The 20,644-nt window shown below is 51.7% G+C and overlaps 1 protein-coding gene across 1 annotated transcript in view; it reads right to left on the bottom strand.

The window, feature by feature from the left end:
- The window catches only part of TGFBI (transforming growth factor beta induced), a 35,953-nt gene extending 15,811 nt beyond the window's left edge, over positions 1–20,142 (bottom strand). Inside the window, exons 1-6 of the mRNA XM_066343513.1 lie at positions 19,954–20,142; positions 14,925–15,023; positions 4,219–4,283; positions 2,822–2,982; positions 2,308–2,472; positions 1,881–2,027 (exon numbers count right to left, since the gene is read on the bottom strand). Of these exons, the coding sequence (XP_066199610.1) occupies positions 1,881–2,027; positions 2,308–2,472; positions 2,822–2,982; positions 4,219–4,283; positions 14,925–15,023; positions 19,954–20,087 (771 nt within the window). The 5' untranslated portion in view covers positions 20,088–20,142. The remainder of the gene's footprint in view (positions 1–1,880; positions 2,028–2,307; positions 2,473–2,821; positions 2,983–4,218; positions 4,284–14,924; positions 15,024–19,953) is intronic.
- Positions 20,143–20,644: the final 502 nt, after the last annotated feature.

The raw sequence follows: 20,644 nt of genomic DNA, 5'->3' as shown, positions 1-20,644 counted from the left end.
CTCACCAGTCCTCCCCTGAGGGCTCCAGGCATTTGTAGAGGCCCCCCATGAAAAGAAAGGCCACCCCAGAGCTCACCTCCTCCCATGGCCTTGAAGGCCTTGCTCAGCCTGGGCCCCGGCCACTCCGGCCACCACTCAGTTACTTCAAGTGCCTCTTCCCTTCCCACCGGCAGCATGTGCCCTCCCCCTCCCCCTTCGTGGCTTCTCTGATTCCCATTCCTTCTTTGGGCTCTAACTAAGATGTCACTTCTCTAGGTAATCCACATGCCATCGCCTCCCACCACCACCGCCCCTGCCACTGCCCCCAGTGCGAACGCGCCTGTTACACATGCCCACACAGCTCACTGCCCTTCTCATGCTGTAGTTACATAGTTACGGGTATAACGACCTGTGTAAAGATCATACTACCCCTCCCCTACAGAGTGGCCAGAATGAGCTAGAAGCATACACGGCTTCCTGCTGCTCTCAGGGTGAAGCTACACTCCTCGGACAGGTCTGCAAGGCCCGGAAGGTGCTTCCCTGCCGGCCCGGCCTAGGCCCCTCTTGTGCGATTACCTAGCTGTCCTCCCTCTTGGGCCTCACTGAGCCCCTGCTTGTTTACTCCTGCCCTCCCCTCTGCCCGCTGTGCTTCTGAACTCACGTTTTGTATAACTGGCTGTTCTCATTCTTCAGGTTTCAGCTCAAAAGTCACCTCTTCCAGAGAGACCTTCCCTGACCATCCAGTCCAACTAGCCTCCTCTGCTCGCCACTGGTTGCCCTCACACGATTCGCACAACCTGGGGGAAGCTTGTTTGTGTCCTGTCCGTGTCCCCAGAGAGAATGCACATGCCACTGAGGACAGATAAGGGTGTCTTGTCCACCTCTCTATCCTTGGAACACAGATCAACGCCTGGGAAGTGGCAGGTGCTTAAACAGGTTTATGTTTGTAGAAGGGAAGATGGGCATTAGGGAGAAGCAAGGCAGGAGTAGCTGCCAAACCTAAACAGTAAGAGGAGGCCACTCGATGGGGATCAACTGATGTGAATCAAAAGACGTGCCACTCACTCTGTGGGAATATCGTTCCCATGCAGGCTCCTGACCTGTGAGTGACCCGGAAGGAAAGCAGGAGAAGGGCTTAGACAGCAAGGCCCCCAGGGCCTTCCAGAGCCACTTCCTGAGGCCACCTCAGTGCCAGCCCAGCCCGGAGGTGTTTGTCTCTCTGTGTTGGAGATCTCCAGGGGAGGAACCACCTCACTCCCACTGAGTGTCCTCTGTGGTCAGGAAGTTCTCCTTGAACCAGGGCAAAACCCCTGACGGGGCAGCCTGCATTCACTTCCTCTGGGCAGCCCTTGCCAAAAGGCATGCCCGCACCCACTCCAGTTGTCAGACACATGTCTGCTGGGCAGTGGGGGAAGGACAGTATTCTGTGGCCCATTTGCTGGCCTGGGCTCCAAGGGAACATGGGTACAGAGCAGGTGTCCCACTGAGGAGACGTGGTAAAGGGGATCACGCAGCCTGACAGGCCATCTATTCTGGTCCCACATGTGGGGACCACCAGCGGGGAGAAGCACCCTCCCACCTCTGGGACCCACAGTGCAGGCCCAGGCAGTTCAGGGACCCTGTCCTGCAGCATAAACCACTAACATCCCCAGGGGAGTCGAGGAGAGCCCAGCTTCGCAAAGGAGAGACGGGCTGAGCAAACTCACAGCAGGCAATTATGTTCCCATGTGGCCAAGATGAGGGTCTGATTAGTGGATTCTCCACATTCACGGGCATTTAGAGGAACTAGCTCCACATCCTCTAAATGCCCGTGAATGGGGAGATGTCCAGCGCTCCTCCCGCAGAGGAAACCCCCTTGGGAGGCAGTGCAGGCGGGCCCTCTGCCCAGGGCAGTCCCTCACCCGAAGGGTCTCGAAGGTGTCCTCTATCTCGATGATCTGCTGGATGTTGTTGGTGATGGTGGAGATGACCTTGTCGATGAGGTGCACCACACCATTGGTTGCATGGTGGTCGGCTTTCAGCAGCCGGGCACAGTTGACAGTCACGATCTGTCCAGAAAAGAAGCAAGGATGAGCAGTTAACACATCAGAGGCACAGTCTCGAAGCCCCAGGCAGGGAAGACACAGCACAGAATGAGGCTCACACAAGCCGTGCACCCAGAGGGCCCCAGGGGAAGTAGGTGCAAGGAGCAGAGGAATAGCTACAGCTTATGTCCCCTGCGGGACCAAGCCTCAGATGCCGGACCCATGTGTGGACCAGGAGTGAGCTTACTGTGGGCACAGGGCAACGCTGTGCGGGGGTGGGGGTGGGGGTGGGGGGTGTCCCTACCCCGTTGGGATAGTGGTGGATTTGGATGTCTGAGTTCTGGTACATGGAGGTGAGGGCCATGCCATGCTTCAGCTCATCTGTCAGGACTCGTCTGTTCACCATGTGGTAGCGAAGGGCGTTGAGCAGCTCGATGTTGACATTGCTCACCAGGGAGTCCAGCACTTCCTGGAAGGAAGGTCAGTATGGCATTTAGGGGGCTGCAGACCCCATGTTCAAGAGACGGGTCATTGCTACCCTAGCAAAAATGCTCTGAAGCCCCCATGACCCAGGCCTCCATTCCGCCAAGGACCCCTGCTCAGAGAACACTGAGGTCCGCCTGTCCAAGTGGAAGCGACCTGGAGAGGACTCTTTTAGCTCAAGTTCCCCTGGCTTCATCTGAGAGGTAAGAGAAAAATTTCCCGAAACGGGGGAGATTGCTGCAGTCTTGTCCTTCATGCCCACCAACCAGCCCACCCCTCTGGGGAAGAAGGCAGGCCCCAGGAAGAGTCCCCTGGACCGAAGGAGGTCATCTCACCGTGGTCAGGGAAGCCCAGGCCTCATTGCTGGGGGCAAAGATGGTGAAGCTGCCAGGCCCTTCCATCTCAGGCCTCAGCTTCTCGGTGCGGTCTGTGTACAGCTGTGTGGTGGTAGACCCGACGACTCCCAGAGTCTCGTAAAGGTTAGAGAGCGGCAGGGCTGCAGGGGCAGAGGACAGAGGGGGACGGGCCTGTGAGGCCACCCCACTGGACCACACCCTCCCCTGTCGCAGAGTGGACGGCACATCAGCGGGAAGAAGTGTGTGGTGGCCTAATGGTGGGTGAGGGGTGAGGTGGTCTAAAGCTTGTTCCCTGCTCTTTAAAATAACTCGATCAAATGCCTCCCTACTTGAACTCAACCAATTGGTAATTTTCAATCATTTTAGCCGTGGCAGAGCAAAGCCTCAGTTCACAGACATTTAGATAATACAGGTAGGACAGATACACGAGAACAAACCCTAGTTACAAACTAGTCTTACAGATTCATCTAGTTGTCGGAACTGGTCCCCAGAATGAAGGCACTGTATACATCTCTGTGGTCCCCGGTGTACTTACAGGGACTTAGGAGGGCCTGCCCCTCACACAGCGAGCTTGATGTCCACTTTGCAGTGCTGGACCGCAGGCTCGGAGGTGAGCTGCCCTTCGCGCTATGCTCCGTCCCCATTCCATATTTCCCACTGTCCTTCTGCCCCGTCAGGAATGCCAGTCCCCACATGTGCCAACCACACCCCTCGTCACCCAAATCACCCCCTTCGCGTCTCAGTCCCACGTCCTCGACTAATAAAATATCAACTATTTCAAAGTTAAAAAGAGAATCTCGTCTGCACAGTCCCTGGTGGTGTATGGGACCAAAGGGAAGGCCCTAGTGAGATTCGCAGGTGCCACGCAGTCCTTGGCTTCATGTGGCCATTCATGCCCCTTTGTTGACTATGGGTGAGCCTCCCTGGCCTGGTGCTTCCCTTCCTACAGAACTCCACGGGGCCAAGTTTCCACAGAGCAAGGGGGCAGCTTGGCATTCCCAGCCCAGCTGGGGACCACGCCTCTGCCATCTGCTCTCCAGCAGGGCTGGTCAGAAATGCTGGCTGTGCCTAGGATCACCCCCACCAGAGCTAACAGGGCCAGGAGCCTGAGCAGAGTGCAGACAGGTCAGAACTGGAGCGGTCCCTCCAGCCTGTCGAGGAGGTCGGTGTGAACTGGAAGGAGCCACAGGAAACCCGGCTGCCAGCTTCCACCCTTTAGCCCTCATATGGAGCCCGGAGGCCGGAGAGCACGTGCAGGGAAGTCTGCAGCCTTGTCCCTCGAACCCCCAGGCAGCCTCTGCTGCCTTCACCAGGCTGCTCATCTCTCCCACCTCTGCCCTCCATCTGTACCAACAGGACAGGCCTGGCTTACTCACCTGCCGGGCAGCCCTTCTCTCCCGGGACCTTCTCATACCCAGGACAGCACTCGTAGCTGATGACTCTGCAACGAGACACACACGCACAGTATTAGGCGGGGCTTCCCTCCTCCTCACACGTCAATAGTTCTCTCTGCATTGGCAAGGAAGGGCAATGGCAGGTAACACATCCTGCTTGAGGAGGAGATCATTCACTAAGGTGTTTGTGAGCCCGTCACTCTCCTCAGCTGTGCAGACTGTTCCCAACGGCTGCCATCCATCACCTAAAGCACGCGTCCCCAAACTATGGCCTGTGGGCCGCATGCAGCCCCCTGAAACCATTTATCCAGCCCCCGCCGCACTTTCGGAAGGGGCACCTCTTTCACTGGTGGTCAGTGAGAGGAGCACTATATGTGGCGGCCCTCCAACGGTCTGAGGGACAGTGAACTGGCCCCCTGTGTAAAATGTTTGGGGACCCCTGACCTAAAGAAATCCAACTGGGAAATGGTCAGAGGACCATGGCAGCACATTCAACAGTGGGATTCGAAAAACATACCAAGAATTTATCTCCAGTGTGATTCTGGGGGACCCAGAGTTAGTGTTCCTGAGAGGCAGCAGGGAGGAGAACGACCCTGGGCCTGCCCTGCTCTGAGGCGGCCACTAACTCCCTGGGGCCCTCCGGCCAGTCTTGCACATCTCTGGGTCTGTTTCCTTGTCTGTGAAACATATGCCGTATCGTGGGACGGTTGTTGGATAAAATCTCTCAGGGCCTTCCAGCTTTCCAACATAATAAGCAAGAAGGGGAGCATGTTTTTCTGTTGTTACAATAAAAAAATTTTTTTTGACAGAGACAGAGAGTCAGAGAGGGACAGATAGGGACACACAGACAGGAAGGGAGAGAGATGAGAAGCATCAATTCTTTGTTGCGCCACCTTAGTTGTTCACTGATTGGTTTCTCATATGTGCTTTGACTGGGGGGGGGGGGGTCTACAGCAGAGCAAGTGACCCCTTGTTCAAGTCAGTGACCATGGTGTTATGTCTATGATCCCACGTTCAAGCCAGCGACCCCATGATCAACCTGAATGAGCTGTGCTCAAGCTGGCGATCTCGGGGTTTCGAACTTGGGTCCTCCACTTCCCAGTCTGACACTCTATCCACTGCGCCACCTCCTGGTCAGGCACAATCAAATTTTAAAACTTTAAAAATTTAAATAAAAACAAAGTTCTTTTAATGAAGATCTTTAAAAATCTTTTTAAAATTAAAAACAGAATTTCAATTCGTGAAAACACTGATATGGTTTCAAATTGAAAATATGCAAAGGCTTGTACAGTCAAGTGTTTCCCACCCACCCTGATCCCTCCACAACCCCAGCAACCTTCTCGGAAGCAACCAGCATGGACAGTTCGCAAGATTCTTCATATTTGGAGGAACTAGACTAGCAGTGTACAGTTTTAAACTTTGAAATCACTTGGCAGAGAAACCGAAACATTTCTCTTGTCTCAGACTAGCTCATCATGGAAGATCTGCCTTCTCCTGGAGGTCTAGAACACACATCTTCAGCTAACCCCATATCCTGGGCAAGCCGCAAGAATTTCAAATATCATTGCTAGGAGGCAGGTGTTCTAGAAGGCTACCTGAGACAGACTTGCTTCACATCAGACCCCCGGGTTCTGTCACAGCCCCTGTGGCAGCCCCGGAACCAGATGCAAACAGCCATGCCCTGCCCTTCCTTTCTTTTTTTCTTTTTTTCTTTTTTTTTTTGGGGGGGGGCGGGAGTTTATTTTCTTTTTATTTATTTATTTATTTTTTTACAGAGACAGAGAGAGTTAGAGAGAAAGATAGACAGGGACAGATAGACAGGAACGGAGAGATGAGAAGCATCAATCATTAGTTTTTCGTTGCACATTGCGACACCTTAGTTGTTCATTGATTGCTTTCTCATATGTGCCTTGACCAAGGGCCTTCAGCAGACCGAGCAATCCCTTGCTTGAGCCAGCGACCTTGAGTCCAAGTTGGTGAGCTTTTTGTTCAAACCAGATGAGCCTGCGCTCAAGCTGGCGACCTCGGGGTCTCGAACCTGGGTCCTCAGCATCCCAGTCCGACGCTCTATCCACTGCACCACCACCTGGTCAGGCTGCCTTTCCTTTCTTATACATGGATCTGCCCTTTGGGGCAGTAGAGAACTCAGACTGTAATTGCAGTGGGTTTTACCATAGAACTGCTCACCACTGGGCTCTCACAGGCTATTTAATGACATCACCAGAGGAGAGGCAGCCAGATGGGGAAGAAATAGGGCTTTGCAGCGGGGGAGGGTGCTCTCAAAGAGCCTAGACATTCTGCTCTTAATGCCCCGGGAGTCATCGCAGGGAAGTCCTGGTGAGTCATGAGAAGATGAAGCCTGGTTCAGCTATGATCCAAGGTGGTGTTTCAGAGGTAGACTAGCTAAGATTTCCAGGCTGCCAGAAAGCCACATGTGTCATTGGCCAGAAATGTTCCCTCCCTGCACCAATATGGCCGAGGAGTGACAAACACGCACAGTCTTCTGTGTCCTATTCTCTCCATCTTTCTGCCTTTATTGCCCCCTTTCTCTCCAGCCCTCCTCCCAGCCGCTCCTTTCTAACTGTCCATCCCTCTACTGGTAGGCGCTAAACAAGATGGCAGCCTTGGGACTCACCGTGACTGACTCACAATTTTATCTTAAAAAACCGAAGTAAAATTTGATCGATACTCAATCTTTCAAAGGCAGAGTGGTGTAACAGAAAAAGTAGAAGAACTTGTGTGTGCTCCATCAGTCACTGCAAGGTGACCTTGAAAGCCCATTTTCTCTGAGTCTCAGTCTCCTGATCTATAAAATGGGATGACATTAAACTCAATGATATCTACGGCTCCTTCCAATCTCACACAATTTTAGTCAATGGGATTATTTCCAGGGGGCAGAGAAACTGTTTCAAAGAAAGAGAGCACCAGCTTCTTCCAGCTTACCCTATGGAGGGCTCTAAACCTTGAGCTCACAGGACCAGGTGATGCCCATGACTGGGATCTTAGGCTTTCCTTGAGAAATACCAGGGTTCTGTGGCTGGGTTGGGGGTGGGGGTGGCATAAGGTTAAGTCCCCCAAAGCTTAGTTTCTTTTCAGAAGTGCCTGGGTGACATTAATGAAGGTGGAGAAGCACAACTGGAGGCTAGGTCTTCTCCTCAAAGCCTTCCTTATTTCTGGGGACTCTGTGCACATGGGTGCCACACGCTCCCTGCCATGGAGCCCCCAGCCGCGCTGCCTGGTGAGCCATGTGACTCGCCAGGAGACGGCTCTTCTTCCAGGGCGTCAGCACTTAAGTTCTGCCCCAAAAATCCACCCAAGAGCTCACAATTCAGGTGACTTCATCAGATTTCACCGAGGACAAAAGAAAAGCAACTCCCCAAGTGTAAACTGGTTCCTGTGGCCTAGTGTATGTGTGTGTGTATGTGTGTGGGGGGGTGAGAACAATAGGAGAGACAGAGAGCTGGGGCGGAGGTACAGACCTGTGCAAAGTCTCTGTGTGCAGAACACTTAGGGTAGAATCAGAAAGCTGCAGGCTCTGAGGGACAAAGGGGTAACGAGGTCACAGCGAGGGAGGGGCAGATCTAGGACTCTCCTCAAATTTCAGCAGGTCCACTCCCTTTCCCCTTGCTCTTTATAATGCACAGATTTGGGGGAAGGCAGACTGATTTGGAAAGTTTGACAATGAGAAGACACAGGTGTTCTCTCCAATGTGATCAGAACTAACCCTCGTCAGCATTCACTGTGCCTCTCCCGATGGGTTTTCTGCACCCATGTTCCCCAGTAGCTGGATGTGGGTGGCACACCAGCCCCAGCACAGCTCAGTCCCCTAGCTGAAGGCTTTTTCTTGGTTCTCTGCCAGGAAGCTCTCTCCCAATCCTCTCACCCTGATGATCTCTCCCTCCTTTACCCTCCTGCTGCCCAGTCTGGCATCCCTGGCACTCTCTAGATGAGCAGGTGTAAGCCATGCCTCTCGGCTTGAGCCTGGCAGCCTTACTGCCAGGTTGAGATGCTTCCACAGCTGGCAGCTGCCCTTCTCCCAGCAGCCCCAACACCAGCTCCTCTCAGAATCTGTCTGCGGGGCCCCAGAGAAGCAGAGAGCAACTGCTTCTGAAGACCCAGAAGACAGCCCATTGAGATAATCTTGACCAAGTCTCTCTGAACAAGAAGTCTGTTCTCAGCCCAGTGTGCCGCTCTGGCCCTGGTGGGCACATATGCTGTAAGCAGATCAGGCTGGGGTGACCACAGGGCCATGGGCCTGATGCCATCTGTCTAGGATGAAGACAGCCAAAGATGGACACTACAGGGAGCCCCCATCTGAATCTCCCCAGTTCCTGGGCTTCTCTGCACAGAGAACCAATTTGTTGGTCTCTGAATCGAATCTCAGTGGCAAAGGTTGTTCCAGTGGAAGGCTCCTGGCTCTCCTTGGCCTGACACAGTACAGTAAGTAAAATCCTTAGGCCAGAAAAAGAAAAAGCATGTTCTCTACATCAATGAGACACTAATTTTTTGTCCCAGCTTCCCCAGTCAGAAGAACAATTTGAGGAAGAAAGTGAGGGAAGGTCAACTGGGGGAGCGTGCAAAGATAGTGTCAGTGCAGTCCCCTCCCAAATGTCTGCTTGTGATTAGATTAAGAGAGAATTATTGGTGTTTCACTCAAATACACTGCTCACAAAAATTAGGGGATATTTTACAGCTTCATATTCATTCTGAAATATCCTCTAATATTTGTGAGCACTATAATTTTCCAAGAAGTTAATTTAAGAAATTAAAACATTCACTCTCCATTACGTATGCTTCATGCTTCTGGCCAGGAAGAGAGGCTGTAGATACCCTATAGATGAATTAGACTCTGGGTGTACGTGGAGCAAGGAACGGAGACTGAGAGCTGGCTTCCTATGACAGAAGGTAAATTGTTTCGTGTGTCACGATCTCCAAGAGGAATCGTGGATCAAACACAGACCAATGATGTCTAGACATTTAACATGCCCCACACACTGGCTGCCTCGAGTGGTTTATTTTCAGAATCACTGGCCTTGGAAACTCAGCTGAGCTTTCTGGAGGCTCCCAGTAGAACATCAAAATCTTGAGCCTGCCATTGAAAAAGGGCTTGTTTTAACCTACTGTCCATCCCCAAAGACCCCGCTAGGGGTGCAGCTTGGTTAGCGATGAGACTGTCCTGTGCAGTCTGTGAGGGCATTCTGGGGGCTCCTGGATGCTGACTGTGTCTTCTCAGTTCCCATGCCCTTCATCATCTCACGAGGGGTGTTGGGGAGGCCCCTTGTAGCAGGGGATCAGAATGACAACAGACTGGGGTGATCAACCAGGAGAAGGTTGATGACTCTGGGCCAAATGGCCTCTGTTGACCCTGAGAAGGACTTCTTAGGGCCGTAGAGAGAAATCTGGACAATTCACCCAGGCCCTATGGGGCTGCTCACTTGTGGATTACTGACATTAGTCGCTAGAACAATGGGGGCAGCAGAGTCCCTGGGTACACTGGGACTCCCTCCTAGGAATCTGCCACTTGCTAGCGGTGACTTTGAACAGATTGCTTAGGCTTCTGAGCCTCAGTTTCCCCCTCTGTAAATGGACTGACAACCATACTGATCTGATAGGGTAATTGCGAGAACCGAGTGAGTTTCCATAGTAAAGTTACTAAACAGATGCTTGATATTTACTGATGCTCAATTGCTGAGCTTCTTCTAAAATTCCAGGTTGAAACTTTAAAATTAAAGTTAAGTTAATAACTTCACTGAAAGTAATGTCCTACATGAGACCACTGATCAAATCACATTGTAATTAATCTCCCATAACACATCTATATATAAATAATTCAGTAGATAGGGCCTGTATTAGTTTCTCATTGTTGCCATAACAAATCATCACAATTTTAGTAGCTTAAAACAACACAAATTTATTTTCTTACAACTCTGGATGTTAAGAGTCATAAACTGGCTGTATGAAGCTTAAATCAAAGGCTGAATTCCTTCTAGTGGCTCTTGGGAAAAATCCGTTCCTTATCTTTTCCAGCTTCTAGAGGTTGCCTGCATTTCTTGGCATGTGGCCACATCACTCCAATTTCAGTTTTCCTTGTCATATGTCCTTCTGTGACTCTGACCCTCTTGCCTCCCTCTTATAAGGGCCTTTCAGATTACACTGGACTCCCTGATAATCCTGGACAATCTACCCCCTCTAGAGGTCCTTAACTTAATCATATCTGCAAAGTTTCTTTTTCCTTGTAAAGGAACATGTGCATAGGGTCAGAGATTAGGATACAGACATATTTAGGGGATCTTTATTTTTCCCACCAAAGGGTCTAACCCGAGATGGTACCTGGATTCATGAAAATACTCAACAGAACAAAAATTCCATGTTAGCTCAGCTCCCTACTAGGAGTTTGTGGAATGGGACAGAACCTTTCGGAAGCCCTGCCCAACAGAGGTCTTTGGTGAACCTCTGGTGTTGAGTGTATGTCAAATCTCAGCTATTTCAGAGCAGATTACCTGTGGGTCCCCCTCTGGCAGAACAGGGAAGGAGGGGCTGGCATACCGTTTGGGGACAGCCTGGTTTCCCTAGATGGCTTCTCACCATTGTCTTTTTCCTCTTGGGGCCAAGGTTGTGGGACACAGGAAAGGGAGGACAAGGAGGATTCTTCTTTAGCGTCACTGCAATGTCCCTGGTTGCCCTGGCAGACTGAGACCTACTAGAAGGCCTGCCTTCTGATTCACAGCTCATCCATACACCAGCTGGCTTTGGGAAGAGGCCGACTTCTAAGCTTTAATGCAGTGCTGAAGTCATTAATATTTCAGCCCTTGGGCAAAGCATCGCCTGCTACTAGAGAAAGGGGAGTGTCCTGCCAGCTCATCTTGGCTCTGGAGAAGGGCTATTGCACTTGTGAAATGTGTCATTTGTGAAACAACTTCAAGACATTTAGAATGGACAGCTGCCACTCCAACCTGCCAGTTCCCATGGGCCTCCCGGTGCCACATTTACGATGTCTGAGCTCCTGCAATGACTTTTACAGCCGCATGATGTCAACGCCAACTTGGCTGTTACCTTGGTCTCCCTCTCGCTGGGGTTTGCACAAAGGAAGCCTGTTGAGAGGCAGCAAGGCTGCCTGACCACAATTTCCTGCACCGCTGCTCAAGCAGCTGCATGTAAAAGTTTTATGGTTGCTGATCAGACTGGGGCCTAGAATCAGAGTGGGGTGCTGTCTCCCTCATAACTCTCTTTGTTTGATTAGCTATTGTATTACTATAATGATGTTTAGGATCTGAAATAAAAGCTAACTTAAATTTCCAAGTAATAAAATTTACTCAAGTCACTAAATAGAGGCCCACTGGAAACCTCATCCAGTAATAAAGTCCATATGTTGGCTTGACAAATAGCAACCAAAGTCTCTCGTTCTTCTCCCTTAGGAAATGCAGAAAAGTTATTGTGTGAGGCAATGCAATGTCCCCTGAGGGGAGTGCTAAGTGTGGCCAGTCCCCACCCTTCCCCCAGGGAGGTGGCTCTAGGCTCCCAGGTCTCTGTGTGACCTGACACTACCAAGTCTTCACATGCACACACATCCCTCACACCCCAAACTTGGTGTTACTTTTCTGCTTTCAAATTCAAGTTCTCCTTAATCTTGGGTTCCTTGGTTACCTGTGCTGCCCCCTTCCCTGTGACACTGCTCCCTTTCACCCCAACATACACTTCTGCTCCCACATCTGTCTTCCCTAGAGTCTTTTTTTTTTTTTTTTGGTGACAGAGACAGAGAAAGGGACAGATAAGGACAGACAGACAGGAAGGGGGAGAGATGAGAAGCATCAATTCTTTGTTGCGGCACCTTAGTTGTTCATTGATTGCTTTCTCATCTGTGCCTTGACCGGAGGGCTACAGCAGACCCAGTAACCCCTTGCCCAAGCCAGTGACCCCAGGCTCAAGCTGGTGAGCTTTGCTCAAACCAGATGAGCCTATGGTCAAGCTGGTGACCTCAGGGCCTTGAACCTGGGTCCTCTGCGTCCCAGTTCGACACTCTGTCCTCTGCTCCACCACCTGGTCAGGCTTCCCTGGAGTCTTGGTGAGAAAGTTCCCACTGCCCAAGTTGACCCCTGGTGACAGTCATCCGTTCCACCCACCTCCATGCTCCGGTTTCCCACTCTGGTCCTCACTCAAATAAATGTACTTAGGGACCCATTTTCACCAGGATGACAAAACTCCAGGCAGTACAGCTCCCCCTCCCCCTTCTCTTCCTGACTGCCCACAGCACTTAATTCCTGGGGGCCAGATGGCAGCTCTGACGCAGGTCTCGTCCTGGGTGCACCGGTGAATGGCGAGGCTGCTCTTTCTCAGCGCTCTTGGGGGCAATGGAGATGAGTTCAACTGCTTCCCCTTTCCCTCGCTGGTTCTCTGGACCTCTCCCAACTCAGCTCCACCTTCCCAACGTGCACATGATGTTCCAGGAAGGGACCCTCTTGTCCCAGATCATAAAGTTTTATATCAACTCATGTTTTCCTATCCTCATTTCCTCTTTTGAAGCTACCCAACGCCACAGCCACAGGAAGCGCTGCATGTGCACATCGTCCCTTCTGGCTCTGCAAGGCCAGGTCGATGGCAGGGCCCTGGCACCGGGCTCTGCTGACTCCACCATACACCTCGCTCTCTGCACCCACACCCCACCAAATGCCCACACACCCTGCACTCACTGGTGTGAGGGGCTGCACCATTGCATGGCCACACTCTTGAAGCCAAACTTGCCTGGCGGGGAAAACTGGGTCATCAGAACATGTGGCCAGCACACCACTGTGCTGCCTGCACCATGTCCCGGCACACAGACAGTGAAGGATGCAGGTGTGAGAGCCAACAAGCCAAGGCGACTCACCGTCGACAGCAGGGTCAGCCCGGGCCCTGCCGGGGAACGGCAGCCATCAACGTCTACTGTTGACTACTCAGGCCAATGCCTCAACACAGGGCCACCTGGAGTACCACGGCCAACGCCACCCCTGCACCAGCTTGACATCACCAGTAGGTCCCATTTTTAGGGAAACCAGTACTAACCCAAAGGTAGAGATCTTTGAAACCCAGGCTCTGACATGCAGAAGAGCTGTTTGCTTGGTACAGATGCTTTGGTGACCTTCCAAGAAGCAATTATATGGGGCCTGACTTGGCATTTAGGTGATTAACTGTTTATTTAAGCACATAATGTATGTGCATGGGAAAAATCAGAGTACTAAAGGGATATATATATGGTGTTTTGTGTTTTTTTTTTTAAGCTTGGGCACTGTGAAAGTATGTGTGACCCAGAACTTGCATAATCTCTATTGTCTATAGCAGCAAGAATTATTACTGGGTCTTTTTCACTGAACTGGGAGGTGTGTTCTCTTAGCTCGCTTACTCTACGCTTAGCTCTGAAGCCGGGCTTGGTCAAGTGGGGAGCCAGCCATCACAGACCTGCCCTTGGCGGCTCCCAGGGAGCTGTCGGTCTCACCACAGCTCTGCCACAATCTCTAATACCCTTGATTCATACTAGCATGGACAACTGACTAACATAATAAGGATTGCAGTTGGGATAGTTACTATATTTCCATGTCCATTTTAAAGAAACAGCATTCTCCCTTCCCTCCGTTGGTTATGAAACTGAAAGAGCTATCTGCTCAAAAGCAATGTTATGAGTGATACTTTAAAAAAACCTCTAACATGGAAAAGCGTTCAAGACAGCAGCTTAGAGGCTCTTAATCTTCCTATTCTGCAGACAAGAGGAAGGTCAGGCCCTCACAAGTTGCTCAGGTTTTACATAGCACATCTTTCTGTCTGCAGGAGACAGCCAGTTTTGAGATCTGTTGACGGTCGATGCCAAAACAGATTAGGTTTCCCCGGAATCCTGTTAGTACAAGCATGTCACCCTGTTTCCACCGTGCAGCAGGCGGCCGGGGGGAAGCTGCTTCCCTGTGAGCTGACAGAGGCACCAGCAAGCCCCACAGTAACCATACTGGTCCACACCCCACTGGCGCTCTCGCTTCTGTTCTTGTGACCTAGATTTGCAAGTTCTAGGGGAAATAAAAATAGCAGGTAGCCTCTCACAAGCATTATTTCATTCAATCCTCATTAATCATCCCTTGAGGTCATCCTACTGTTATTCCCATTTTACAGATGGGGTAAGTCACCGCGGGCTGCAAGGTGAAACAACTTCCCAGGGAAGCAGCAAAGCCAGGGTTTAAATTGGGGTGTCCAAGCCTGTGTTAATATGCTATGCTGACTCGCGATGTGCAGATTTTTAGGCACTCCGAGTCTTTCTGGGGTGTCCTCCTAGGACTGCAGAGCAGTTCCCCACTGGGTGTTCTTTCCCAGAGTCACAGGCTAGTGGCTTCTCCATAATGATGATATTTGTATCATTTAGTTTGGATTAAGAAACCCATACACACACAGTCACACCACGGTTCGTGCTTCTTGTAATCTCAAATCAGCCCTGAAATATGTAGCCAAGTCTCATCAGGAGCCTTAAAAATGCAAAACAAAACTGGCCAGCTTGCTCACACAGCCACTCCCAAGCATCCAGTTCACCGACATGTTTGCACATGCATCTCACGCTGCTTTAGGCAGCCTGACCCTTCAGAAGGCTGGCCCAGAGTGGAGGGGGCCTGCAGCAGGTGGACACGGAGCCCAGCCCCCTTGGTGGCTGGTGGTCTCGGGTGGTGACAGATACTCACGTAGATTTGCCACAGATTTTCCTCTGGTACCACTGCTTGCAGTTGGTGAAGTACTTTTTGTTGGTGCCGATGAGCTTCTGCACAGCACACACATTGGGGCTGCAAATGGAGCAGCAAGGTTAACAAGATGATCAGCATGTCCACCCCCCCCCCCCCACACACACACGTACTTCCCACCCAGGGCCGCCTGGTTCATCAGAGCATCCCACACGTGGAGAAGACATAGTCATCTCAGTCTCGGTGCCTGGGCGTGGTTGGGGACAGATGCTGATGCTCCTGAGCCAGGTTTTCATCAGCCTCCCAGAAGTTTCCCTCCCAACTAAAAACTGCCCCCGTACATCACACATGGACATAATTTCTTCACCTAAGTATCCTTCATTGGCAGGGACATTCAGTAAATGGAAATAAAATCATCTTAAAACTTTTACTTTATTTTTATTTATTTTTTTACAGAGACAGAAAGAGAGTCAGAGAGAGGCATAGATAGGGACAGAGATAGGAACGAAGAGAGATGAGAAGCATCAATCATCAGTTTTTCGTTGCGACACCTTAGTTGTTCATTGATTGCTTTCTCATATGTGCCTTGAACACAGGCCTTCAGCAGACCGAGTAACCCCTTGCTTGAGCCAGCGACCTTGGGTCCAAGCTGGTGAGCTTTGCTCAAACCAGATGAGCCCACGCTCAAGCTGGCAACCTCGGGGTCTCAAACCTTGGTCTTCCGCATCCCAGTATGACGCTCTATTCACTGCACCACTGCCTGGTCAGGCATCTTAAAACTTTTAGATTGCCTGTTACTGATGGACACAACTAGCTAAGGAAAAGTTGTGCGTTTGCTAAGTAAATAAAGCAACTTTCTGAGAAACCCCTGGCCTTTCTCTGCATCTCCACCCCACATGGAGCCAAACTGTCCCAGGGCTCTAACCTGGCACCCAGTGCACACTGGCAGCCCTGCTGTCATGATGGGAGGCCAAGGCCTGGGTCCCCGCACCTCCCAGGCAGCTCCACATAGACACATACTTTCCATCCCTAGGCTAGCTGCCTGGTTCCCAAACACACCTATCTAAGTGCCACCCTGGAAATTAGAGAGCACAGCTGGCCGGCTGACATCAGGATCTTGGTAAGAGATGCTTTCCCATTGAACTCTGTCATTCATACTTAGGCCCCAGCTCAAGTCCACTTCCCCCAGAAAGCCTGTTTCTGGTGCTCCAGGTGACACTCTTTTACCTCTGACCCACGACACAGCCCTTGTTTGACCCTGGGTACCAAACAGAATCCTGTAACTGACCAGGATGAGTATGTCTCCTCTCTTCAACTATTTTCCAAAGGACCTTAAGGACAGGAGCTCTGCCTTTCTTTTATGTTCTAGATGGGGCCTTCCTCCAGCCCGGGTGAAGGAGCAGCTTGGGGTGAACCTGAATGAACAGAATAATACTGCTCCCAGGACCACCCAGTTCAGAAGGATTCTCAGGAACGCTGGAAAGGCTGAGGGCAAATGCCTGGGGTTCTGCGAGAAGCCTTCTTTCCCAGAGCCATGAGTTCAGTTTCTGTGTATTTCATTCTAGTGTACCAAGTCCTGACCCAAGCCATGCCCAGGCCATGTGGTAGCAGGACCTTTACTGGGCTCCCGGGGAAAGGAAGAAGCTGTGGCCGTGTGGTGACCACTGGGAAGGGTCTTCCTGAGCTGGAGGCCGGCAGTCTGTCTGTCTGGCTGACTCAGAGGAAAGGAGAGTGAAGAGGCTGTGGGCTTTCACACAACCCATGTGCCCAGAGAAGTTCAGGTGTCATGTTTTCACATCAATTCCTCTGTTACTTCAAAATACAATCAATAGGCATCATTTGACATGCCTGGTATTCTTCAGGAAGGAACTGACAAAGCCGTTTGGTCAATACCTGCCAACCCATCACATGGGCTCCAAGAAGTCAGTCAGTTCTTAAATACCCACAGCCAGGTTATTGGGTGGCAGGGCATGCTACCCTTTTATCTCTCTGCCCACGTAGCACCCATCACCTCTTGTCCAGTTTGTGGTTCACAAGGCAAAGGCGATTGGGCCAAGGAGACACCATAAATCCTACTGAGTCAATGAAGACCCTGAAGGCCAGAGAAGTTAAGGCTGGAGAGGAAACCACAGGCTGGCAGGAGAGCTCATGTCCCCTTAGTCCTGGCTGGGTTTGGTCAAATTCCCACAGCTCCCAGATGATTCTAACATTGCCTTGCTTCTGTTTGCTGTTTGGGACTCACAAGGTACAGCAGTCCCCAAATAACCCCTGGAGAGTTCCTGCTGGCCACACGCCAGCCCTAGGTGTACAACCTCAGAAGTTCTATCTGACCAAGCAGGAAACAATTACTGTTGAATTCCCTGCAACATTTTGTAGGTGTTTGGCAAATCTTCAGTGAGTCTCTTGTGGATGCGGCTCCAACATTCCTCTGTGGAGTGTTTCCACTGGTGCTACCTTTTGAGACAGGAGCAGAGGCTGAGGGTCGCTGTGACCAGCCCCCGTCTCACATCAGGGTGAGAGGGGTGAGTTGTGCACATAGGAAACTGATGCCGAAGTTTAATCAAAATGAGCAAGCCATTTTTGGACTTTCGGCCCTAAGCCCAGCAGCTCTGCTGTTCAACTTGGACTTGAAAATCAAGTGCTTCCGGAAATCCAGTCCGGTTTTGGTTGGTGACATTCGGAAGTGTGACTGCACTTTTACTTCTCTTTCAGTGTTATTTTTCCTTCCCTATAGCAACACAGATACAGCCGGAGTAAAGAGACACACCATCGTCACTACTCTCCTACAGCTCTCTGTGTTTGGACTAAGTCATTCCATCTCACTAAGCTGCAGCTTCCCCCTCTGTAAATGGGAACATGAACAGTGGATGCCCAGGTGCTGACGGGTAACACAGGGCTGCATACCTGCGAGGCACCCTCATTCCTTCTTTCATATCTTGGAGCCAGCTGTAGTTCCTTAAGATAGCAAAGAGGTTTTCCCTCCCCTTTCAGCAGTTTTCACTTTGAATGGAGGGTTGGAACTCAAACAAGGTTATCCATTTTCCATAGGTTGCCACACCCATGTGCCAGGCAGGCAGCCTTGCTTTACTTTCAGAGACAGTTAGATCAAAATCAATGCAATTGTGCCTGCAACCACTTTGTCACAGTTCATCGGCCTGTGCACTCAGACTTCCTGGGGGAGGAGTGCACATGTGACTGCTAGACCATTCTGCCCATCCCAGATCACTAAAGACCTTTCTAACTGCACTGCAAGAAGTTAATCCAGAGGATTAGCCTGCAGGGATATTGGGTGGGGGGTGGGGAAATAAAGTTGATCTAATATCTGAAATTCATAATAAAGAACATTTGCATAAAAAAACAACCACCCTGCTTTTGGTTGGTACTCTAAGGAGAAAGAGCTTTGCTATTGCTATGGTTCTTGGTGAAACCCTATCAACACCTTCGGGGAAGTTTCACTGTGGTGTGCACAGATGCCATGCTAGGTGACAGTGCTACAGGGCATCCTATAGGGGTCTTCTCCTTACTTATGGCTAAGACACAGAGGGAACACAAACCTTCCAGGCAGACACTATAGCACGCTTCATTTGCAAGAAGGGCAGAAGGACAAAGGTGAGCTGGGCAGAGACAACAGAAAGGCCAGTTGCTCATATTTTGACTTTTATGTCTCATATCCTCCTCCTCTTTCTGACATTCCCCTCTCCCTCCAGCCTAAGTCAAAGGTGATTCTCCCACTTCTCCAAAGACCCCAGGACATCCATGGTGTTCTCCTCTTTCAAGGAGAGTACTGAGTCTGTGGTATGGCTTGTCTTGATGTCACTCTGCAGAGTGGCCAGACTCTCTCTCAGTGGTCTCCCTCCCTGCAGCCCTGGGCACTTGAAAGGCCAAGTGAGTGCATCAGGCCACAGGCAGAGGTAACGTGAAAACCACCCAACCACAGAGCAGTCCTGGGGTGCGAGCCAAGGCTTTGTAAAGCCCCAACGAAGTCAGCTCTAGTCACCCCCAACAAGGAGTTTTGATCTGAGCACATATCTCCTTAGTCACGTGCTGGTCTGGACACTACCTGGGTGCGAATGCCTGAACCCAATGGCATTTGAACAACTACAGTGACTCTATCCACATACAGTTCTACCTGGTTGTGAGAAAGGAACTGGCTCAAGCAGGCAGGCTGGAGACTGCGCTAAGCCTGGCTCTGTGTGAGCTTGGTACGTAGAAATACTGCCCACCTCTACCAAGGTTGGCCAAAGTCTTTACTGTCTTTAGTGGGTTGGACCTTCAGCCTGGGTTTGCTTTCTAAAAGCAACACATCCTCTTACGCAGATATGCCCCTGAGGAGTATGTGCAATGATACTGCCCCAAGTTAACAAACCTAGCTGTTGTTTTAGGAGAGATTCCAATCCTGGTTCCAGTGCATACTGCAGGACCCTGGGAAAGTGGTGTGGTCCCTCTGGACTCAGTTTCCCCATCTGTACAATGTGTGTGAGGTCATACAATTCTCTTGCTCTTCATCTGGAAGGGGAGGGGATGTCCCAGTGCCATTACTGCCCTGGCTGTGCCCCCAGAGCACTGGCTGGTGCCAGGTGGTTGGCACAGGGCCAGGCCAGGTGAACGGGAAGTGGGGGCCTTGGATACTACCAGCTTGTGTGGCCCCAGGGTCACATCAGGAGGCGCTGGACAAGGACCTGGCTGGACTGTAACATGTGTACTGCCAGGTGGGCTTCCTCTTTGCCCTGGCCAACTTTCCACGTGATTCTGGGCAGAGCTGCCAACTTGCCTTTTCTCCTATTTGCTGTGAGGAGAAGCTGAAAGGCAGCCGGCTTGGGCAGTCTCATGCTCTTGGCCTGAGTATGGGGTCGCTGGTCATCTCTCCCATCCCCTTCCTCTGCAAAGTTTCAGCTGCGGGTTTCCCCTCCACTGTCCCCTCCCTCTCTCCACTCCATTCAGGGCTGGTCCCTCTATGGGAGCGCCCCACGCTGCTGGCTTTGTCCCGGGCCCCAGCCCGTCCCTCCGCCACCCCAGCCAGCGGCCAGCTTACCCGTGCTGCCGGCCCCGGAGCCGGCTATGCTGCAGCACCAGCTGGTAAGGCGACTTGGCAGGGCCCGCCAGGGTGGCAGCGGGACCCAGGGCCAGCGCCAGGGTGAGTGGCAGCAGCCGCACGAGGAGCGCCATGGAGGGAGAGGTCACAAACGGCGCAGGCGAGCGAGCGGGCAGCGGATAGTGTGAGCAGCTCCGCTGCGGCCGGCTAATAAGCGGGCGGCTAGGGGCGGGGAGCCGGCGGGCGGAGGGCGGGCACCCCGGTGCTCCCCGCCCCCGGCCCCCTGCCCGCCGGCCCGGCTGGGAGGCTCCACTCACTCCCTCCGCCGCCCAGGCCTTCCTCCCCTCCCCTCCCAACCCGCTTCTTGGCACCAAGGCTACAGGACCTGAGAAAGGAGAGGCTGGGAGTGAGGGGCCACTGTGCCTGAGGCTCTCAGCACACCCACTCCCTCCTGGAGTCTCAAGGCTCTAAACTCAAAGACCCTTGGCTGGTCTTGAGGCGACAAAACAGTGCCCAGAGTGGGGAGGGAGGCAGTGCTGAGCCCCGCAATTCTCTCCCCAGCGACTTGCCTCTGCATTCCAGGAGCACCTCTCTCTCCTCCAGGCTTGCTCATTGAAAGATAAGGAGTAAATCTTATGATTGACAGAAGCCCAAAGAAAGTGGGGCAGGTTTTGCTACATCTAAGCTACTC

This window comes from Saccopteryx leptura, chromosome 6 (assembly GCF_036850995.1).
Source record: "Saccopteryx leptura isolate mSacLep1 chromosome 6, mSacLep1_pri_phased_curated, whole genome shotgun sequence".
Lineage (NCBI taxonomy): Eukaryota > Metazoa > Chordata > Mammalia > Chiroptera > Emballonuridae > Saccopteryx > Saccopteryx leptura.
Note: the sequence above shows the minus strand (reverse complement) of the source record. Positions and strands in the feature narration are given on the sequence as shown.